The following is a 24,269-nucleotide window of genomic DNA, read 5'->3' as shown; positions in this document are numbered from 1 at the left end:
CATTTCTGGCATACCGCAGCTAATCAAAGCGAATGTGAATAAAATATTTGACTCGTAAATACATAAAAACACGCTCAAACAGGAATACAACTATCCAAATCCTATATTATTATTTTTAAGTTATGTATTATTGAATATTTTGTTTAGAATGTGTAACATGATCCCCATCGTGTTCATGCATGATGGCAACTTCTTTCTGAAGATTGAAACTTTCAGAAAGTTACTTTGTTGGTACTGTTTTAATGTCATGTTAAAAAGTACAGTACTTTGTTTACTACAGCTACAGAAAAATATATTTAGCTACAGTGCGTGTCAGAAAATGTGAGGGATATAATTAGTGGTGGGCATAGATTTTTTTTTTTAATCTAGATTAATCTAGATTAATTCCAAAATTAATCTAGATTAATCTAGATTAAAATGGCTCATTTGAATTCTGCCGAAGGCATTCAGAATGTGTGCTACCCAAATAATGACTAAAAGTAAGTCTTTGAGAACGGGTGTCCAGGCGCTCATCTCCTGTTTCCAAAATGCATCACAAACTGCTTGAGAAAGCTGTTCTACTATGATAATTGGTGATGAAAATTAAATTATGTTCAATAAGATGAACTTGTGACTCCTGAGATAGGCGCAGGCTCCCCGTGACCCGAGGTAGTTCGGATAAGCGGTAGAAAATGGATGGATGGAAAATGAACTTGTGTTTACTTCCGCATTAGCTAAGGGATTCTTTGCGTTTAGGTGGTACTTGAGACTCGAAGAGCTCCTACAGTACATTTACATTTAGTCATTTAGCAGACGCTTTTATCCAAAGCGACTTACAAAGAGTGAGGGAGCAACAAGCGATATGTCATACAGGAGCCATAATACATTAGATCTCAATACAAAGTTTCTGATTTTAACTAAAGCTAGACCACTACCTGTTGAGAGAAAGTGTTTTTTTAAACCAATTCCGCATTGCACAAGGTGCAAACAACCTTAGTCTTGTCGATGTTTCTATTGGGAAGCTTTTTTTAAATTAATATTCCCTGAAGCAAACCCGGCGGGTTCATAGCTGCATCCATGTTAGCACGTCACGTTTGATGCGGTAATTTCACAGTAACGTTATGTTGTGTTCAGGCCAAACGCGAATGGCGTGTCAAGCGCGAGTGATTTATATGTTAATGCAAAGAGCCAATAGACCTACTTGCTGCGCGAATCGCGCGAATGAAGCCCTGGTTATGAGATGATGAGGCGGCTTCTGCTTCGGCTTCCGCGAATGACGGGAATCACGCGAGTTGAAAAATCTCGTTCTTGCCCCGTACAGTGCAGTTAAGCTGGTATACGTCCGCGCTAAAATATCAAGGTGAAAGTCATCATAGCTTGCGTAGTATAGACCCAGCTCCCAACCCAACTTTGAGAATAGATTAACGGCGACAATTTTTTTATCGCGCGATAATAGTCTCACTGCGTTAACGGCGTTAACGGCCCACCACTAGATATAATACAAACGTTGTATATCAATGCATTAGCCTACAGACGTCGGTTGAATAATGGCATTTTATTTTTTTATTAATAAAAGTGAGTGTAAAAGCTACTTTATGACACATAATAAGTCCCAACAAAGCTGGTGTGTTTTGAGCGAAATATCCTGCAGCAGTCGTTTACCTTGTTGACGTCACAGTCCGCGCGCAATTTAAACATCTAAACACGCGCTGCGTCATCGAAAAGAAAACGGCGACACGAACTGTAACTCTCAACTCTTTTCAGATGTTTTGATACGATACAAACTTACACAAGTCTATCCGAGCGACTGTACAAGTTTACACGGACATATTTTCGCGAAATATACGCGGTTACCGCGATTATCACCACATTTACATTTGTGCGACTGCACGTATAGTAAAACACGCGACATGGAGAGAAAATTATCAGGTCAGTCATACCGTTACGAAAAGACACAAATGTACACAACAACAAACTCTGGGGTTTATCACGAAGTAAAATGTGATTTAAAATAAGTAAACTTAAAATATAGCCAAATATATAAGTTAACGAATATGGTTATTTGGTGATTGTTACAGTTGAACTTGAGATTGTTTTAATATGTTTTAAAATACGTCATAGTTTAAAATCCTTGTTTGTTTATGTGATGTAATGTCGGGTGGTATGTAGGAAATATTTCTCTTATTTTTACTTGTTTACATAGATTATGTGATTTATTTAGTCATGTACGCCTTTGGAGTCATTTCATATAGAATTTGGGTTGCTTCAGTGGTAATAGAAGTCTGATTTTAGCATGTTATTAATATACAGTAGTCCTCTTACATTGGTTTGTTTATGTTTGTTTTCTTTTGGTCTTTCTCCGTTTTTTATTTCAGAACAACATACAGAAGAAGACGAAAAGAAGGGGGCCCGCACCTGCTTTATGAGAAACATCCAGGTGGTGCCATTTTCTTCAGAATCTGACCCGGATCCATCAGATCCTCAACCAGGTTCATCAGAGCACACATGTTTACCTGTTTTTAAGACATCAGTCTCGCAAGACTCAGCGGATTTCCTCCCTGGTTGTTGTAACCGGGCGCCAACCCCTCCCGAAGATCAGCAAGTTCAATCAGGACTCGACCAGACAGCTCCAACTACAATGGCAGGCATGTCAAACAGATATGTGACATTCAACAGATTTCATATTTGATCAGATTTAGTAACTACGCTTAATTAAGTTGAACTTTTCGTGGCCCGGCTAGTCAGCGATATATTTCTCTATCTGCTGGTAGATTCTATGATTTTCTTCTTTGTCTTACAGAACAACAAACAACACAAAACAAAAAGAAGGGCATTCCTGCCTGCTTGAGGAAAAAATGGCGGACTATAAAGAGCACCTTCTCTCGCTCCCCATCAGAGGATCCTCAGTCAGGTCTCGGGCCGACAGAACTAGCTGATTCCCAGTCATCTAGTGAGTAGATGAAAGAAAAAACGTTTATTCTTCATTCACCTTTTCATTCTGTTGAATCGCAATGAATGTAATGAACCCACATGTTTTTGAATGAATAGTTCTTCTGTTCAATTGAAAGCAGCGCTGCTATCAAAAGTCAAAGAAAAATGAAACTGACATCTGCCTTTTGTCTTTCGTCTTTTAGAAACATTTGCATCGCTTTATGAAGTGGGAAAAAGGATGACAAATCATGGATTGATCTATGAGGGTACTCGTAGATCAGATGGCCTAAAGGTAGAAACATACACAAATGTTACTGCACATTCACACTTTTGTGACACCAACTTATCTTAAGGTACACATTCATTCAAAAACAATAGAGTGCCTGTAGATTATTTCTGATAACAATTAAAAGAAACCGAGAAGAACTTTTACTTGGCTAAACTCGTCTCTCCAATATTTTGAATTTAGACTGTAATACCAAGCTCAACCGCTAGATGTCAATGTTTCATACGGTTTGTTTAAATGTGTCAACAGGATGCATTCAACTAATTGTTTATTTGATAAAATGATTATACTATAGAATAATAATAGAAATTAATATTAACATAAATCAAATAATTTATAAAAAGTTATATTATTAGACACCATCCAGGTTCATCAAACACAGGGATACAATTGTAGTGATTTTTTTTCTTTCAAATGTGTTTTAATGCGTGTAATGGACTACTGTTGTAAATCTTACATGTGATGATTTCCCTTCGCAGGTCGCCATCAAATTTGTTCCAAAGGGGTCGAGATTTGACACTTACATCAACATTGTAAGTGGGCAATATATATAATATACAGTATCTAAAATATTAAGTCCATTCTTTAAGATTCTGCTTTAAGTTACAAATCACATTTTAGACGATCACACTGTTATACAAAAAAATTCAGTTGTCCGTATGATCCATGCCTACAGTCATCTAACCTTTCTTAATGTTGTCTTTCTTTTACCAGCCTGGCTATGACAAGCCTCTGCTCACAGAAGTTGGCCTAAATCTGCTGCTTCATAAACCTGAGAAATGTCCCAACATCGTACAAATGTTGGACTGGTTCGAAGAAGAAAACCAGCACATCCTCATTCTGGATTATCCGTTTCCCTCCGTGTCCTTTGGGGAATTCATTGATAAGAACGTTCTGTCTGAAGAGCAGTTCTGTGATTTAATGCGCCAAGCAGTGACCGCCGTCAAACACTTAATCGACCACAACGTCTACAATCGTTTGTGGGGTATTCTTCTCAACACGGACACGATGGAGCTCAAAGTATCAGAATTTGGAGAAGGACATGGCGAACTCATCTTAAATTCCTTCGAACAAGACCCTAACAGCTACTGTGAGTTACCTTTCTCTGTTGATGTGACAAAAAATGTTTCCAACCCAATAGCACACTGACTTTATCAAGATTGTACTCCGTGACTTGAATGACGTTTTTCTCATAATTTTCGTCTGCGCTACAGGGCGAGCTTTTAATGCTGCAAGGCTGGTCGGTTGTTTGGGTCGCGTGCTGCATGTTATGATAAAACGTGGCTGTCTGGACGGTGTTCCTGAAGGTAAGTGACCAGTTCTCATCAAATCCAACCTCCCAAATATAAACTAAAACTGTCATACGCCCTAAATTTGAAATATAGGAGAGGATGCTAGAAGAACGAATTGACACATTTGTGCTTTCGTCAACAGAATTCGCCAAAGAATGTCGATTCGTGTTATGTCGGTGGTTTTACTTGAGTCGCTACTACAAAGAACCACTTGATCTTAGAACTATCCTAGATATATATCGCTGGTAAGCAGATACAAAGGTCAGGAGCACAATTTCAAAGTAAACAAAGGTAAAGTTTGAATTTACACTTGTTTTATGCTTTTGGCGCAAATTATTTTTTGAATAAGACGCAAAAGGCATTTCATTTGGTACCCAGCTCTTGATTTTGACACAGTTAGCGAGTCTCACAGCTTGAAGGCAATATTCATCATCTATGTAGTTGCAGCAGTGTTATGGTAATATGCCAGAGGAGAGCTGGTCCTCCTGTTTCAACCCAGTATGATGCCAAAATGTGTATTAGAGACGCTGGTCCACTCGCAAATGCATGTCAGAGTGAATCTTTAAAAATAATAGAATAAAGAATAAAAAAAAATATGATATTTTTCTCTGATTTACATAAGATGCCCAGCAAAATGTCAAAAATCAATTTATGCCATATAAACAGACTAATTACTTTCACCCCAAATGCTAATTCGTGGCAAATTAAAGAAAATGTTAAAATACATCTATTCTAGGTTTTTCCCATTTTTACTAATTTAAAGCACAATCAAATGTAATATGCTCCCTTATTCTTTTATATATTTTAATATTTACAAGTCAGAATATGCATGTTGTTTGAATTTGTACATAAATATTGAATGACAATGTAACATTATTTCAACCAAATTGTGACATTATATTCTCCAAAAACTTAGTTGAAACCATAAAGAAAACATTTAACTTACATTTAATGGGCTTTCTATGGACATAAAATCACTTTTGTAAATTCATTTTAATTGGGACATCTTAACATCTTTGACCCATAAATAATTGAATACATTTCATAAGCAAGCAACACATCTTTTTATTTATTTAACAGGGACATTGCACATTGATAAACATTACAGTAAATGTACCAGAATTAGCAGAAGCTATTTTTCATCTGTACTCCCTGGACAGAATGTTAAATGTCATTCTAAAATATTTATAGTTAACAAACAACAAAGTTATAAAGCGTTTAATATACAATCAGAAAACTTTACAAATACAACATATTACGAGATAAGAAACAATTCCAAGGATCAATCATAAAAATACAAATACAACATAAAATAAGATAAAAAGCATTTACAAGTAGAAGGAGAAACCAGAACACAAATTGGAGTTCAGATCACACCATCCTCACTACTTGTGTACCAATAATACTGTTATTCCTGATATTTATACACCCCAGGAATTCAGAAGTAAATTCTGTAAAGTTGTCTGAATAATCATGGATTTTTTTTGGGATGACCTTGTAAAGACATTGTAAAGAGATGCAGTGCAATGACATGTCTTACTGCAAAATACATTTGTTTTTCTGCTTAGTTTAGTGCCTTTAAGCGAAGTAAATGAGTAATGAGAGCTGTTGGCTTGATCAGTGTCTCACTTAACACTGGAATAAATATGCTCCCCTGTACCACTAGTTTTCTGTAAAAATGCAAAAAATGATCAAAATTACAGCTTTATTCTATATAATACACAAATGCTTTTTTTAATGTTGAAGGATAGTCTTACCATTTGTTTATTTTTTCTGAGAAACACTGTGTCTATGTAATGCACCTCTTCCTCTTCTCTTTGGACCACTGCGGTAAATAAAACACAACACCTCCTTCTCAATAATTCAAATAAGAGCTAAATGTAAAAGCATTCATACAACGTAAAAACCTGTCACTTTACAGAATTTTTCTATAATTTTTACATATTTTCAACATAAAATGTAACCCCTCCTGGAATTTTACTGTTTTTTTTTCATGTATATTAGAAATACGGTCAGAAAACAAGAAGTTACAAGAAAAATGGCGAAACCATGTTATTTTAATATTTATTTCGGGAGCCCATCTGCCAGACTTTAAAACAGATTTGTTTTATTTGTTTTATTTTTTAATTGTAAATTACAGAAAAGGACAGCAAATTTAAAATAAAATGGTAAAAACTATTTATTATATATCCCTATATGCTATACAAATAAACTGTTATTTTACAAATTATTTATGTCGCTCAAGGTGACAGATATTTTTTTAATTGTAAATCTGCTCGCTCAAGAAGCTGAAGATGTCACTTGCCTTTTTTAGATTTATGTTTGCACTTCCTGTACAGTAAGATCAACCCAGCTGCGTGTACAATCAGAACTAATGAAATCACTCCTGCAGAGATCGCCATTGACAAATGGTCTGAAATTAAAATGATATTCTGAAATAAATATTATGTTTTGTTTATTGCGTGCAATATTTAACCTATATGTAAGATTTAATGAAACATTTTGTAAACGGACATTGAAAACCTGAACATGACTCACAGTGTTCAGTGAGGGAATCTTTGGACGGACGAGCTAAAAAACATGAATTCATCATTTTTACTAACTAATTTAATTGCCCTGAGGAAAAACTGACACTTTTGTCTACCAGTCTGTAAATCTATCAACTTTGTGTAGTAGGTTGTGAACTACAAAAATTAATATCTTGTCAATAGTGAACCAGCAAAAACTGAAGAATTATGTTATAAACTCACCATAGACAGTAACATTGAATTGCATGTGATGAGGTGCATTGTATGTTTCTCTGTTCCTGATGATCTGTTTATAAAGTCCAGTGTGTGATGTACTGATGTTTGTGATGGTGAGAGATCCAGTCTGACTGTCCAGCCATAGTGTCCATTCTCCGAATAACTTGCTACCATCTAACATATCAATGCTTCGCTTATACAATTCAGCTATATGTTTCTCTTGAGGTCCAAACATCCACAGAATGTGATCATATCTCCGTATGTGAGTAAGATGAGTGTGAAGAGTGACAGTCTCTCCCTCCATCACTGACACTGACTTCACTTCATGTGCATCAAAACTAAACACACCTTAAGAACAAGTCAAACGGTTGCGATAATAAGTTCATGATTAGCATAACATATTAAGTGATGCAAAAAATGAAACTTCTGTCTGTTGTTTACTCACCATCTTGTCTTTTCAAACCTGTATGTTGTTCTTTCTTTCGCAGAACACAAAAGATATTTTGAAGAAAGTTGGTAACAGAACACCAGCGACACCCATTCACTTCTGTTGTATGGATACAAAAGCAATGCAAGTGAATGGGTGCCGGTTAACAACATTCTTCTAAATGTCTTCTTTTCTGTTTGCTTTATGAGAAAAGAAAGTCATACTGGTTTGAAAGCTGACTAAACAATGACAGAGTTTTCATTTTTAGGTGAACTATTTTAAATCAATTATTTAACTACTGTAGATCAATTTGTTTTCAACATTATAATAAGTGAATAAATACAAATCACTTGTTAAAGGGACAAACAGTGAAGATGTTTCTTGAATTAAACATACACTTACCATTCACGATCAATAAGAAGAGACCAAATGAAGTTATTCTGTAAATACTCATATTCCTCAACATTCTCACAAAAAGATAAACTGTCTAAAATTCACGTATGAACAAAAATCAAATACACATCACCGGTTTTTATTAACGTAGCGTAAATATTAAATCTGCTAGTGCTACGTTAAAAGAGCTGAAAGACGTTTGAGTTTTCTTCAGTAGATCATATCACCATATCACAATAGTCCCGCCCAGAGTTGTATGCATAGAAAAACTTTTTATTATTACCAATCGTGTACGATTTTTTTAAATTTCATCAAAATATAATAAAAAGACTATAAAATCATCCGTCGCTGGATACGTGGAGATTGAAGAAGGACTCGACATGGAAGGCTAATTCATATTTGTCTGCATATACTGTAAGCCTGATATCTATAAAGTATTATTTTGTGCTGTCCTCACTGCACTTGAAATGATAAACACTAATCTTTACATAATAATCATGAGTGTGGTTACTAGCTGTTCTCTGAACATAAAGCCCCTTCATCTTAATTTCCCTTGTACTGCAACAACCAACGCAAACCAATGGCCACGATCTGATACCGTCAGAGATAACTGTGACATGTTTAAATTACAAGCAGAAAACATGCACGAATATACAGTAACGAGATTATTTTGGCATCACAAAGAACTCTTGACGTTATTTTACATTATTATATTTGTATACGTTGTCTTGCGGGTTCTTTGAGGCACCTGTGCATAGATGGGTTTCTACAGAACTAGATTAAAAAAGTGGAAATAAAATTGTTCTTCTACACCAAAATTTGAATTGGATTCTTTACTGTTGTCTAGTATTGTAATTTATTTATAAAAAGGTAAATGACAGCAAACAAAAGCCATAAACTTAATCAGGTCATGATGGATGAAGAAGCTCTGAATCACTTCCTGTCTAGATACAAATCTTCTGTAGCACAACACAAGAGACAAAACCAAATTCAGTCTTTGTTTTCAAGTCTATTTTTATATTTCCAAAAAATATTTCCACAAGTAAAATAAAAAAAAACTGTTGTTAAAGCTGTTCTTTTATAAAAGGATTTCAAGGATTCATAGAGTCACACCGTTTCAAAACAACCGACTCAATTGATTCAGAATTGAGATCCTTTCAGTTTCTCCCATCTGACGTTCTTGCCTTGTTACAAGCACTACATACAAACACTGTGATAATAATTAAGTCAATGCAGTTGAACAACAATGCATAAACATCTTGATACTGATAATGTGTATCACGTTAGTATAAGATTTTATGGAACCTGACATTAAATCTTCTTCTTGACAAATATTTGCCGATTGTAATATGAGTTGTGCTTGTTGTAAAAGTCTGGAAATGTTAGGACATGATCATGTGGAGTGAAATTGTACCTTAAGTTCACCTAAAATACTCTATCTGTTCAGCTCTGAACTGGCGAGCAATTCCAGCTGCAGTGTTGAACCGATTGCCCATTGATATTCTCCGTATCATTCTGTCCTCTTGTGCATTTGTCTTTCGTAGACGACGAGCCATTTTTGGAGACTTGATTGAGTAAGTGACATTTTAAAGATGCATTCTTCAAATCACAGATTTGGAACGAACAACTTCTCTTGCAATGGCCCAAAGAGTGATCCCATTGGCCTTCATCTGGACATCCTGCTGTCGGAGGTATTAAGTCACTTTAGCACGACTCACCATCAGGCAAAATCAATGAAACCTGGAAAGCTTGTCTGCCGGTAAAAAAGGGTTTGTCAGAAATAAGCACCAGGTGCCAGATTACAGTAAAACCAATAACTGGAAATCTGAAAGTGTTAATTGTAACAGAAGATATTTGTGCACAAAATAATGTGAATAAATATTATTACAATCAGTCCCAGAACAATTTAGAAGCAAGGAATTCTAGTGCTTGGATCTAAGATACAGCCCAAAACTAACAATCCACTCGAAGAAGAGTTCTGTCCACAGTCTGCTCTGTGTATGATCACATGGGATTTCTTGCTCCTATCATGTTTCCTGTCAAGTTATTACTACAGGAGTTGTGCAGACAAAATATGAGTTGGGACGAAAATATACCGTCAATACTTCAAATACGATGGAATAATTGGATTTCCAGTTTGGAGAAGGTAACAGAGTTACAAGTGGACCGATGCATAAAGCTCAAAGATTTTGGAAAAATCAAACATGCATGTTTACATAATTTCTCAGATGCTTCCGAAAAGGGTTTATCAACTCAAGTTGATCAATTGTAAGGATAAAGTGCATGTGACTATCTTACTCAGCAAGGCCAGAGTGGTGCCTATTAAACTAGTAACCATTCCTTCTTTGAATCTAACATTTGCTGTGTTTGTTGTGAAAGTGGACTATATGTTGAGAAAGGAGCTTTGACTTGAACTGGAGAATTCAGTATTTCGGACCGATAGTCATACTGTGCTTAAATATATGAAAAATTAGGACAAGCCTGGCTGGCCAGCACACAGCTGTAGATGTTTTGATCCTGATATAACACCCCGAGATACAGTCTGGTTTTTAAATCAGAAATCGTGAGGCTGGAGAGTAAAATGCTTCCGTTGAACTACGAGAGCTGAGCTTGTGCCACACTCGACACCAAACACACAGCCACGCATTGTGATCCTCTTTCTGGATAATGTTGGACAGTTGTAGGGATCTGAAACCCATGAGAGAATAATTAAAAAGATGAAGCAGTCCGACATTGTAACTTAGAGTGTATGAAACTACGTCTTAGGCCTACTTCTGTCTTCTCTCCATCACAAGACACACCTGGAACACAAACAGAAATTATATAATATGAGAAGCTATATAAGCCATACAAGCACTTTCTGCCATCCTAAACTCTTTTTTGTTCATGTTTCCGTCATGATTCCGCTATCATATCATGTTTATTCTAGTCATGGCATAGCCATAGGGTTTTGTGTGAGAAAGACATGGCTTTGTATATATTTTGACTTGGCATGCTCTTTCTCGTGTCTCGTCAGTGTTTCCTGCCATCTCGTTTCCTTGTAACCTTCCCGTTAGTGTTTATTCCCCAGCACCTGTTCCTGGTTAATTATCCTTTGTCTGTCTCCCCTTTAAAACACCCTCGTGTTCATTGTCCTGGGCTCGTTCATTGTAGCTGTACCCTGTATCTTGTCTTTGTTCTCTTGTAGCGTGAAACCTTTATTAAGTAGTTCCTGTTACCTTTGTTCCTGTTCTTCATTGCATCTGTATAGTCATAGTAAGTGTAGTCTAGTGTTGTTCAAGTGTTTTATTTTTCTAGTATAGTCCGTGTCCTTGTTTTCAATTATATATAATCCTGTCTTGTTTTCCCCATAGTGGGTTTTGTTGTCTTTTGTAGTGTCTATTTGTATAATAAATATCTGTTTACCCCATACCATCATCTCGTCTTGGCTGCCTGCGATTGGGTTCTCCTGCCATGTTGACCCATGTCAGTTTCATTCATTCATGTGTTAAGGGCCACCCAGTGGAGACATGACGTAATCACAATTAGAAATCTATTAAGATCGTCTTGTTTTGTTAATTATTGAAAATATTGATGTTTGGCCGGCATATCGATTCTCGTATCACACCGAGCAGGTCGACGATACATCGCCATATTGATATAATTTCCCACTCCTAACTTACTCACACATTTAGTAAATATGAACAATTTACAACTGACAGTTTTGATATCAACATAGTGAAAAACGTGCAATTATTAATAAAAATAATGAATACTTTTTTTTTAAATAATCATAATGTATATAAAGGTGCTTTACAACAATGAAATTGTGAAAGGCGATATATAAATACAATTTTATTTAATCACCCGTTCCGTATTTACAAATAAACAAATGCAATGTTTTTTTAAAGTTTTTTTTACTGTTATGAAGTAGAAGTGTAATTACTTCCTCTTTCCACTCACAAATGACGTTTTCCACTGATTTGATATTTTGACGAACCTTTGCTTTCCATTAAGAACATTGCTAAGGTTTTAATACACCTTTATTGTTGAAAAAGGCAATGTTAATGATTTGTGTTATAATATAATGTGTGGATGTCTAAATGTATACATGCATGTAATTGTATGAATGCGAGTGATATAGTACAAGTTTTGTCATCAAAAGTAATAAATGTCCGAATAGCTTTAGAAAGAAGTAAATTTACAAAAGAAGGAGACCCATTCCAGAAGTTCAGAAAATGAAATTGAAGACTTTATTTAATGGCATTCTTTAACATGTGTTTAGTGTAATATTGAGGACATTTGTGCCTAAATACACTTTATGAGTTAATACTAGGCAACAGTTAACTGGTTTTAAAATGTCTCAGTTTAGTAAACAACTATAACAGTAACAACAGGAAAGTATGACGTTACAAAATACTACTTTATAGAACATTATTACATGATGTTGACCGTATTTGATACATGACTGAACTGCACTGTTGCATTAACACAGTTTTGAGCACCAGGTGTCGCCAGTGAGCGTCGTTTCGAAACACTGAATCTTTTTGCAACGGAATCGACTCAAATGATGCAGAATTAAGATCTGATGTGCTTCTTGACCTCCTATAGAGATGCAGTGCAATGAAATGTCTGGTTAACTAATAAAAACGGTCAGTCATGATAATTGAATCACACAAACGAGAATAAAAAGAGAACATGTACAATGACTTTTGTCAAGAGGTTTATTTGTTGTTTGAACAGTTTACACAGCATAAGCAGGGCATTGGAATCCTTGATAAAACACAAACAAAGACAAAAGCACTGAAAGATGCATGTGCACCATCAGTATTTATTGCATCGTCTTTCTCATTTCAGGCTAACTGCAAAAAAATGTTTTTCAGCTTAGTCTAGTGCCTTAAAGTGAAACCACAGCAGAAACAGACATTTAATGAGAGCTGTTGGCTTGATAAGTGTCTCACGCAACACTGGAATAAATAGTACCCACTGTATCACTAGCTTTCTGTAAAAATGCAAAAAAAGATAAAAATGACAGCTTTAATTCATATAAAACACACATGCATGCTTTTTTTAATGTTTAAGGATAGTCTTACCATTTGTTCATTTTGTCTGAGAAACACTGTGTTCATGTAATTCTCCTCTTTTTTTTGGACCGCTGCTGTAAATAAAACACAACACCTCCTTCTCAATAATTCACATAAGAGCTTAATGTAATAGCATTCATAAAAACAACCTATCATTCTACAGAATATTTCTGTTATTATGTACAGATTTTCCATATAAAATGTGAAAATAACCCCGCAAATTTAAAAGAAAACAGAAAACACGTTATTTTACTGTTTATTTCTGTCACCAGCGGACAGAAAATTTCCATTTTTTAACTATTTATTTTGTACATTCTAATTTTAAAATATAAAAAATGGACAGCAAATTTACAAGAAAACACGGAAAAAATTATTATATATATTTTTTTATTTCAGGGTATATTTCTGTCGCTCCAGCTGATAGATTTTTTTAAGTGTAAATCTGGTCGCTAAAGTCGCTGAAGATGTCACTTGCCTTTATTAGATTTATGTTTGCGCTTCCTGTACAGTAAGATCAACCCAGCTGCATGTACAATCAGAACTAATGAAATCACTCCTGCTGAGATCACCTTTGAGAAATGATCTGAAATTAAAATGATATTCTGAAATAAATGTTATGTTTGGTTTATTGCGTGCAATATTTAACAAATTCATAAGATTTAATGAAACATTTTGTAAACAGACATTGATACCTGTACATGACTCACATAGTTCAGTGATGTTGAGATGTTGAGTGTGATTTGTGATGGAATCTTTGGGCAGACGGGCTGAAAAACATAAATTCATATTTACTATGTAATTTACTTGCCCTGAGGAAAAACTGAAACTTTTGTCTACCAGTCTGTAAATCTGTCAATTTTGTGTAGTAGGTTGTAAACTACAAATATTAATATCTTGTGAAGAACGAACCAGCAAAAACTGAAGAATTATGCTATAAACTCACCATAGACAATAACATTGAATTGCATTTGATGAGGTGCATTGTATGTTTCTCTGTTCCTGATGATCTGTTTATAAAGTCCAGTGTGGGATGTACTGATGTTTGTGATGGTGAGAGATCCAGTCTGACTGTCCAGCCATAGTGTCCATTCTCCAAATAACTTGCTACCATCTAACATATCAATGCTTTGCTTATACAATTCAGCAATCCAAGTCTCTTGAGGTCCAAACATCCACAGTATCTGATCATATCTCCGTATGTGAGTAAGATGAGTGTGAAGAGTGACAGTCTCTCCCTCCATCACTGACACTGACTTCACTTCATCTGAATCAGCATAAAACACACCTGAAGAACAAGTCAGAACGATTGCGATTATAAATTCATGATTTACATAAGATATTAAGTGATAATTCACCTAAAATGAAATTCTGTCATCATTTACTCACCCTTTACTCTTGTCTTTTTAAACCTGAATGACGTTCTTTCTTTTGCAGGACACAAACTATTTTGAAGAATGTTTGTAACCGCACAGCAGCGACACCCATTCACTTCTATTGTATGGACACAAAAGCAATGCTAGTGAATGGGTGCCGGTTAACAACATTCTTCTAAATATCTTCTTTTCTGTTTTCTTTATGATGACAGAGAGTCATACAGGTTTTTAATGACACGAGGGTGACTAAACAGTGACAGAGTAAAATTATTTAGGTGAACTATCACTTTTAATCAATTATTTTACTAAATCAATTTATTTTAAATATTTGCATGGTGGTGTCTTGTGAATAAATACAAATCACTCGTTAAAGGAACAAACAGAGATGCACCGAATAAAACAAACACTTACCAAACACGATCAATAAGAAGAGACCAAATGAAGTTTTTCTGTAAATAGTCATATTCCTCAACATTCTCACCAAAAGAAAAACAGCCTTAACCACACAAATCAAATTCACATCAAAGTTGTCCTGAAGAAAAAAACTGTCTTTAATAAACGTAAAGTAAATATTTTATCTGCCGGTGGTACGTTATAAGACCTGAAAGACGTTTGTGTTTTCTTCAGTACATCATATCACAATAGTCCCGCCCAGAGTTATATGCACAGATAACCCTTTTTTTATTTATTACAAATAGTGGAACATTTTTTTAAATTTTAACAAAATATAATAAACAGACTATAAAATCATCCAGGGCTGGATATGGGGAGATTGAAGGGGGACTCGAGTCCACGGAAGGCTAATTCATATTTGTCTGAAATACTGTAAGCCTGATATCTATAAAGTATTATTTTGTGCTGTCCTCACTGCACTTGAAATGATAAACACTAATCTTTACATCCTAATCATGAGTGTGGTTACTAGCTGGTCTCTGAACATAAAGCCCCTTCATCTTATTATCCCCTGTACTGCAACAACCAACACAAACCAATGGCCACGATCTGATACCGTCAGAGATCACTGTGACATGTTTAAATTACAAGCAGAAAACATGCACAAATATACAGTAATGTGCAAAGCGTGAGTATTTTGGCAGCACAAAGAACTCTTGATGTTATTTTCTATGCACTACATTATTATATTTGTATACGTTGTTTTGCAGGTTCTTTAAGGCACCTGTGCATAGATGGGTTTCTACAGGACTAGATTAAAAAAGTGGAAATAAAAAATGTTCTTCTACACCAAATTTTGAATTGGATTCTTTACTGTTGTCTAGGATTGTAATTTATTTATAAAAAGGTAAATGACAGCACACAAAAGCCGTAAACTTAATCGGGTCATGATGGATGAAGAAGCTCTGAATCACTTCCTGTCTAGATACAAATCTTCTGTAGCACAACACAAAAGACAAAACCAAATTCAGTCTTTGTTTTCAAGTTTATTTTTATCCATAAACCGTACAGTCAGCAATGTGTATGACATTTTATAATGGCACTTTCTTACTGGTGAGTAAAAAGCTGTTGTTAAAGCTGTTCTTTTAAAACAGGATTTCAAGGATCCATTGAGTACCACAGTTTCAAAACAAGCGACTCAATTGATTCAAAATTGAGATCGTTTCAGTTTCTCCCATCTGACGTTCTTTGACTTGTTACAAGCACTACATACAAACACTGTGATAATAATTAAGTCAATGCAGTTGAACAACAATGCAAAAACATCTTAAAACTGATCACGTGTATTATGAAAGTATAAGAATGTATGGAACTTGGCTTTAGATCTTTTCTTGCCAAATATTTGCTTTTTGTAATATGAGGTTTGCTTGTTGCAAAAGTCGGGAAATGTTAGGACATAAACATATGGAGCGAAATTGTACCTTGAGTTGACTTAAAATAGTTCTTTATAATAAATAAATTGTGAGTGATATGGTACAACCTTTTGTTATCAACAGTGATGTCCTTACAGATTTGGAAAGAAGTACATTTACAAAGCAAGGAGACACTTTCCAGAAGTTGAAAATAAAAATTAAGACTTTATTTAATGGCATTCTTTAACATGTGTTCAGTGCAATATTGAGGACATTCGTGCCTAAATACACTTTAAGAGTTAATACTTGGCAACAGTTAACTATTTTTCCTCAGTTTACTAAACTACTTTAACAATATCAACAGAAAAGTATGAAGTTACAAAATACAACTTAATAGAACAATATTATCATGATGTTGACTGTCTTTGATATGACTGGACTGCGCTGTTGCATTAACAGTTTTGAGCACCAGGTGTCGCCAGTGAGTGGCGTTTCGAAACACTGAATCATCTAGCGAAGGAATCGACTCAAATGATTCGGAATTGAGATCTGATGTGCTGTGACTTCTTGATATAAATAATCATCTGACTTAACAGACATGTAAGTTTAATGTAGAAAATGAAAGGTCTGTAGAAAACAGCCCCCATCCCATAATACTGGGAGTGCTACAGAAATCCTTATGAAACTTTACATTTAATATCTCATCAATCTTTGCAGATGTCATTACTCCAATCATGGTTTGATGAACAGTGTTTGGTTTAAAATCGAAATCTTAATTTCTAACACGATTAATGTGTTGACAGTGAATATAAAATAATTTGATACGGCCTTGATAAAATCATGATTTGAAACATGAACACTTCTCAGAGAGGTCAAACCTTCAAATGAATTCTGGTACATGTAACGGAGGTCATATTTGTGAGCAACGCTAATTTAAAGGGAAACTTCACCCAAAAATTAAAAATCATGTCATCATTTACTCACCAGATTGTTCCAAACCTGTATAAATGTCTTTGTTTTGCTGAACACACAGGAAGAAACTTGTAAGAATGTCAGAGCTCACCCTTTACTGCCATAATAGGGAAAATTTACATTTACATTTACATTTTATAATCAAGCAACACATCACACCATCCTAACTGCTTTTGTACCAATAATACTGTAATTTGTGATATTCATACACGGCAGGAATTCAGGTTCAGTTGTCTGAATAAACATGGATTTTTTTGGGATGACCTTGTATATAGATGCAGTATTCATTTGCAATAAAAAAGGTCAGTCATGACAATTGAATCACATAATCAAGATTAAAGAACTTGTTCAATTACTTTTTTGTCGAAAGGTTTATTTGTTGTTTGAACAGTTTTTACAGACCGAGCAGGGCATTTTTATACTTGATTATAACATTAACAAAGACAGCAGCAATGAAGATGCCTGTCACCACCAGTCTTTATTGGATCGTCTTTCTCATCTCAGGCTAACTACAAAATATATATTTATTTTCAGCTTAGTCTAGTGCCTTAACGCGAAGCATAGCAGAAACAGACATTAAATGAGAGCTGTTTGCTTGATAAGTGTCTCAGGCAACACTGGAATATATAGAATCCCTTGTACCACTAGCTTTCTGTAAAAATGCATAAAAGGTAAAAATTACTGCTTAATTTCATATAAATCACACATGCATGCTTTTTTAATGTTGAAGGATAGTCTTACCATTTGTTTATTTTTTCTAATAAACACCGGTTCCATGTAATGCACCTCTTCCTCTTCTCTTTGGACCGCTGCCGTAAATAAAACACAACACCTCTCAATAATTCACATAAGAGCTTAATGTAAAAGCATTCATACACTATAAAAAACAATCGTTTTACAGAATTCTGCTGTTCATACATAAAATGTAAAAAAATAGAATTTTACTGTGTTTTATACAGCTTTATATATATACGGTAAAAAAACATAAAATTACCGAAAATTTAAAACATGGAAAACCGTGTAATTTGACAGGGAAAACACGTTATTTGACTTTATTTCTGGCACCCAGCTGCCAGAAAATTTCCCGTTTTTTAACAAAATTGAATTTTGAAATACGAAAAAAGACAGCAAATTTACAAGAAAACAAGGAAAAATATTTTAAAAGGTGTTATTTTATGGTATATTTCTGCCTCTCCAGCTGACAGATTATTTTTTAAGTGTAAATCTGGTCGCTAAAGTCGCTGAAGATGTCACTTGCCTTTTTTAGATTTATGTTTGCGCTTCCTGTACAGTAAGATCAACCCAGCTGCATGTACAATCAGAACTAATGAAATCACTCCTGCAGAGATCACCTTTGAGAAATGATCTGAAATTATAATGATATTCTGAAATAAATGTTATGTTTGGTTTATTGCGTGCAATATTTAACCTATATATAAGATTTAATGAAACATTTTGTAAACAGACATTGATACCTGTACATGACTTACATAGTTCAGTGATGTTGAGATGTTGAGTGTGATTTGTGATGGAATCTTTGGGCAGACGGGCTGAAAAACATGAATTCATCATATTTACTATGTAATTTACTTTCCCTGAGGAAACACTCACACTTTTGTCTACCAGTCTGTAAATCTGTCAACTTTGTGTAGTAGGTTGTGAACTACAAATATTAATATCTTGTCAAGAACGAACCAGCAAAAACTGAAGAATTATGTTATAAACTCACCATAGACAGTAACAGTAAATTGCGTGTTATGAGTTGCATCGTATGTTTCTCTGTTCCTGATGATCTGTTTATAAAGTCCAGTGTGGGATGTACTGATGTTTTTGATGGTGAGAGATCCAGTCTGACTGTCCAGCCATAGTGTCCATTCTCTGAATAACTTGCTACCATCTAATATATCAATGCTTTTCTTATACGATTCAGCTATACAAGTCTCTTGAGGTCCAAATATCCACAGTATGTGATCATTCTCCTGTATGTGAGTAAGATTAGTGTGAAGAGTGACAGAATCTCCCTCCATCCCTGACACTGACTTCACTTCATTTGCACCAGCACCAAACACACCTGAAGAAACAGGGACAATTCAGCAATGAAAGTGAATGGGTGCCGGTTAACAACATTCTTCAAAATATCTTCTTTTCTGTTTTCTTTATGAGGAAAGAAAGTCATGCAGGTTTGAAATGACACAAAGCTGACTATACAATGACAGGGTTTATATTTTTAGGTGAACTATTTTAAATCAATTCTTTAACTACTTTAAATCAATTTGTTTTCAACATTATAATTAGTGAATAAATACAAATCACTTGTTAAAGGGACAAACAGTGAAGATGTTTCTCGAATTAAACATACACTTACCATTCACGATCAATAAGAAGAGACCAAATGAAGTTATTCTGCAATTACTCATATTCCTTAACATTCTCACCAAAAGTTAAGCCGTCTAAACTTCACGTACAAACACAAATCAAATCCACATCAACGTTTCTAATAAACGTAACGTAAATATTAAATCTGCTAGTGGTACGTTATAAGACCTGAAAGACGTTTGAGTTTTCTTCAGTAGATCATATCACCATATCAAAATAGTCCCGCCCAGAGTTATATGCATAGAAAACCTTTTTTATTATTACCAATCGTTAAAGATTTTTTTAAATGTCAACAAAATATAATAAACAGATTATAAAATCATCCAGGACTAGATATGGGACACGAGTCTATGGAAGGCTAGTTCTAGTAAGCCTGATGTCTATAAAGTGTTACTTTTTGGTGTCCCTTCTGCACTTGAAATGATAAATGCTAATCTTTACATCCTAATCATGAGTGTGGTTACTAGCTGTTCTCTGAACATAAAGCCCCTTCATCTTATTTTCCCCTGTACTGCAACAACCAACGCAAACCAATGGCCACGATCTGATACCATCAGAGATCACTGTGACATGTTTAAATTACAAGCAGAAAACATGCACGAATATACAGTAACGTGCAAAGCATGAGTATTTTTGGCAGCACAAAAGAAATCTTGACGTTATTTTCTATGCTCTACATTATTATATTTGTATACGTTGTTTGGCAGGTTCTTTGAGGCACCTGTGCATAGATGGGTTTCTACAGAACTAGATTAGAATAGAAGTGGAAATAAAAAATGTTCTTCAACACCAAATTTTGAATTGGAATCATAACTGTTGTCTAGTATTGTAATTTAGTCATAAAAAGGTAAATGACAGCACACAAAAGCCATAAACTTAATCAGGTCATGATGGATGAAGAAGCTCTGAATCACTTCCTGTCTAGATACAAATCTTCTGTAACAACACAAAAGACAAAACCAAATTCAGTCTTTGTTTTCAAGTCTATTTTTATCCATCAACCGTACAGTCAGCAATGTGTATGACATTTTATAATGGCACTTTCTTACTGGTTAAAAGATACTGGTGAGTAAAAAGCTGTTGTTAAAGCTGTTCTTTTAAAACAGGATTTCAAAGGAGCCATTGAGTCACACAGTTTCAAAACAATCGATTCAAAATTGAGATGGTTTCAGTTTCTCCCATCTGACATTCTTGACTTGTTTCAAGCACTACATACACTCACTGTGATAAAAATGTATCGCAGTTGAAGAACAATACATAAACATCTTGATACTGATGATGTGTATTACGTTATTATAAGATTGTATTGATCTTGGCTTCAGATCTTCTTCTTGGCAAATATTTGCCTTTTGTAATATGAGTTGTGCTTGTTGTAAAAGTCAGGAAATGTTAGGACATGAACATATGGAGTGAAATTGTACCTGAGTTGACTTAAAATACTTCTCTATCCTAAACAGCCCAAACTAAAATCTACATTTTTTTTTAACAATGAACAAAGTGAATGAATAATCAACTTAACTAAAAGACATTTGATTTTGATGTAGAAAATAAAAGCAGTAGAAAACAGCAACCATCCCATAATACAGGGGGTGCTACAGAAAACCATTTAAATATTAATTAGTCAATTAGTTTAAAGTAGAAATAGCAATTTCTAACATAATAACTGTAATGTTTTGACTGTAAATATTAAAAAATGTAAAATATTTGATGCAACCTTTTATCAGAAACAAGACTTCTCCGTGACGTTTACAGGAAGTGAATTATGTAATAGGAGGTCATATTTGTAAGCAATTCAGATTTGTGGACATGAACCTCTGTGATGATGGATTGAGAATCAGACGTGTCCCTTCATGAGTTGTGCTGTCCGGCCTGTCCTCACTAGATGCCCCTGTTAAATAAACATGTCCTTTCAAATCAGTTCAAGTCGTGATGATGCCATGACAACTTGTGTAACGGTTTACATGGTAGAAATGTAGTGAGGTAAAGCGTAAGTCACCATTATCTTGTGCAGGAGCATCATTGGCCTCATCTTGATCTGTACTCACATCTGTAGAAACACGGAACAATGTAAAATGATTGACAGATAGATAGACAGTCAGTGGAGATCAAAATTAGAGAACAATTTATGAACGCTTGATCTTTTTCTAAAATAATGCAATTTTCATTGTTAAAATTGTAAACTTTTGTTCTCCTCCGTCCATACAGCATCCTCCTCAGTAAAGGCAAGTCTAGCCTTTTGATTCCTTCTGCTGATGATAAGTTTGGTCACAGCAGAGAGGGCCTTCATACCAAATTCTCTTAGACGTCGTGATACTGTATGCTGAGCAGTTCAGAACTGGCAAGCAATACCAGCTGCAATGTTGAACCGATTGCCCATTGATATTCTCCGTAACATTCTGTCCTCTTGTGCATTTGTCTTTAATTATTTATACACACATTTGAAGCACCTGACAATAGAGGAGATTTACCGTACAATATGCTCAAAGTTTTTTCACTGTCAGTTTGAAAGACTAAAACATTGTTAGGCTAGTCTACTTCATAATATTATTTAGCTCTTTTCTGAAATGTGATTTGGTTAAAGGCACCTACCCGTTATCAATGTTTCATCTGAAGACAAAAGAAAAACCAAAACTATTGCCTATATAGTTCCTGTTGGCAGACTCGTCTCGTGGTTTGGTTTTTGCCTGCTGATCTTGAGCTTCTGTCATATATCACGTTAGTCTCCCAAGTTCAGTGTTTTATTAGTTTTTTTATATGGGAAAATAGGCTGCTGGAAAACTATAATGCAATTTGTTCAATTGCACAGTACCATACATTGAAGTACTTATATTTTTAATATCTATATAAGAAGCGCCAACTTCAAGTAGTAGGCCTGTTCCATATATTGTAGTACTGTCAGATATGAATATAATATATATAATTTATTCTGTTTATCTTCAAATAGGAATGTTTAAATTATAAATAATGTATAAAGGAGTAGTTTACCTTAAAAATGATCCCTATTGACTTTCCTTTAACAAATAAAAGCTACTATGCGCAAGTCAATGGGGACCTTTTTTGCTGAACTACTACTGTAGTATACTGACAGAGCTTTAACAGAACTTTAAGTACAGAACTAGTCCGCTGCAGTGACTGGATCAGCCGACATTGATCACCAAACGAATTGTACTTTCAACTTAACACCAGAAGATGGAGACATACACAGACAGCGAGTTCAATGATGAGAACAAAGATGTTATATTATCAATGTTTGTCATTTGAAACGTGATGGTTCTGGAAATTGATAAATATAATAAACAGAAAATGTGAAATACAATGACACTTTGAACTGCTTTATAATTAACAACGATTTCTAAAAACATCTCATTAGAAATTTGTGTTTGACAACGTTTACAAGGAACTTGAGCAACCAAATAATGAACAAAAACATTAGTAGACGTAATTGGTGCATTTATTTTTTGATGTTGTTCACAAATCTGTCTAAATCTGTGTTAGTGAGCACTTCTCCTTTGCTGAGATAATCCTTCCACCGCACAGGACATAACAAGAAAATGATTCGACAGTATGATTATTGCACAGATGTGCCTTAGGATGGCCACAATAAAAGGCCACTCTAAAATGTGCAGTTTTATCACATATCACAATGCCACAAATGTCATAAATTTTAAGGGAGCGTGCAATTGGCATAGATTGGATCCAAATTAGGATTTTTCAGGAAAGGCTCCAGTATGTTTGAGACTTGAGGGCATCACTCCGCTGGTCAACAACTATTCATAATAGCCAATCTAATGGGGTCAACTGAAATAAAAATGTCTTTAAGAGAATGTGACGGCATAATATCCATAGGACAATTTGACGGTTTCACTCAAGAGACAATGTCATGCAGCTGAATATGCGAAATAATGTCAAAATGTCTTGACGATCTAAGCGGCAATAGGGATTCGGGACAAACCACAGCTATTGGTGGTGATTTTCGGTCTGATATTCTTTTTAAGAAAATGTTTGCGTATCTCTGGTGTTGCAGACGAGTAGCCTACTGTTGTAGGTTTCAAGACAGAATTGATAGTTTTGAAAATTATTTTAGGCCTATGGGTATTCTTGAGATTATATCAGAGAAATAAGTAGCTTTAGAGTTGTTAACTGAATTCACAGAACATTTCCCTCGAAACCCTAAGTTTGTCTTTTATCCACTTACGCTATACTCTCCAGCATTGCCGCCTAACAGCACGGGGATAATCATTTAACCAGGGCTGGATATCTGACTTTTTTCTTGATCTCATTGATTTAAGGGGAGCAACCTGTTCCAAAATATCACTACAAACTTTATGAAATACTTCCAACAGCAGTTAAGGATGCATTGTGCTGGCTAAAACATTTGTAGTATGAGTGAGATAAGTAGAAGAGTACATTTCTTTGAATTGCAAAGATGAATAAAAAACCCTAGTAGAGTGCCACCTCTCTGGGGGTGGAGGCCACAAACAGCATTATGATCAACTCTATGCTAAGGAGATGTGTTGCACTGCGTGAGGCAAATGGTGGTCACACCAGATACTGACTATAGTTTTCGAGCCCCCCAATTCAGAAAACTGCACATTTTAGAGTGGCTTTTTTGTGGCCATCCTAAGGCA

General features: G+C 35.0%; 3 protein-coding genes across 5 annotated transcripts; 1 reads left to right on the top strand and 2 right to left on the bottom strand.

The window, feature by feature from the left end:
* The first annotated feature begins 1,722 nt into the window (after positions 1–1,722).
* LOC130429895 (uncharacterized) lies at positions 1,723–4,754 on the top strand. Its single transcript, XM_056758739.1, has 8 exons — positions 1,723–1,908; positions 2,355–2,624; positions 2,780–2,929; positions 3,114–3,202; positions 3,676–3,729; positions 3,911–4,286; positions 4,411–4,503; positions 4,631–4,754. The coding sequence occupies exons 1-8, from the start codon at positions 1,890–1,892 to the stop codon at positions 4,735–4,737; spliced, it is 1,158 nt and encodes a 385-aa protein (XP_056614717.1). The 5' UTR covers positions 1,723–1,889; the 3' UTR covers positions 4,738–4,754.
* A 786-nt stretch (positions 4,755–5,540) lies between these two features.
* On the bottom strand, positions 5,541–8,224 carry LOC130429383 (uncharacterized). 2 transcript variants are annotated; one of them, XM_056757911.1, is made up of 6 exons: positions 8,062–8,224; positions 7,239–7,580; positions 7,027–7,059; positions 6,794–6,901; positions 6,246–6,313; positions 5,541–6,158 (listed from the first exon to the last, which is right to left on the bottom strand). In XM_056757911.1, exons 1-6 carry the CDS (start codon positions 8,123–8,125, stop codon positions 6,114–6,116), a joined length of 660 nt encoding a protein of 219 aa, XP_056613889.1. In that variant the 5' UTR covers positions 8,126–8,224; the 3' UTR covers positions 5,541–6,113. The 2 variants fall into 2 exon arrangements, with proteins under 2 accessions (XP_056613889.1, XP_056613891.1); XM_056757913.1 differs by lacking the exon at positions 7,027–7,059.
* Positions 8,225–17,742: 9,518 nt separating this feature from the next.
* On the bottom strand, positions 17,743–21,671 carry LOC130429382 (uncharacterized). Of its 2 annotated transcripts, XM_056757910.1 has the most exons (7): positions 21,638–21,671; positions 21,454–21,529; positions 18,995–19,336; positions 18,756–18,815; positions 18,524–18,631; positions 18,007–18,074; positions 17,743–17,917 (listed from the first exon to the last, which is right to left on the bottom strand). In XM_056757910.1, the coding sequence occupies exons 3-7, from the start codon at positions 19,290–19,292 to the stop codon at positions 17,873–17,875; spliced, it is 579 nt and encodes a 192-aa protein (XP_056613888.1). In that variant the 5' UTR covers positions 19,293–19,336; positions 21,454–21,529; positions 21,638–21,671; the 3' UTR covers positions 17,743–17,872. The 2 variants fall into 2 exon arrangements, with proteins under 2 accessions (XP_056613888.1, XP_056613887.1); XM_056757909.1 differs by lacking the exons at positions 21,454–21,529; positions 21,638–21,671 and adding an exon at positions 19,631–19,852.
* Positions 21,672–24,269: the final 2,598 nt, after the last annotated feature.

The sequence above is a fragment of the Triplophysa dalaica genome, chromosome 10 (assembly GCF_015846415.1).
Source record: "Triplophysa dalaica isolate WHDGS20190420 chromosome 10, ASM1584641v1, whole genome shotgun sequence".
NCBI lineage: Eukaryota > Metazoa > Chordata > Actinopteri > Cypriniformes > Nemacheilidae > Triplophysa > Triplophysa dalaica.
Note: the sequence above shows the minus strand (reverse complement) of the source record. Positions and strands in the feature narration are given on the sequence as shown.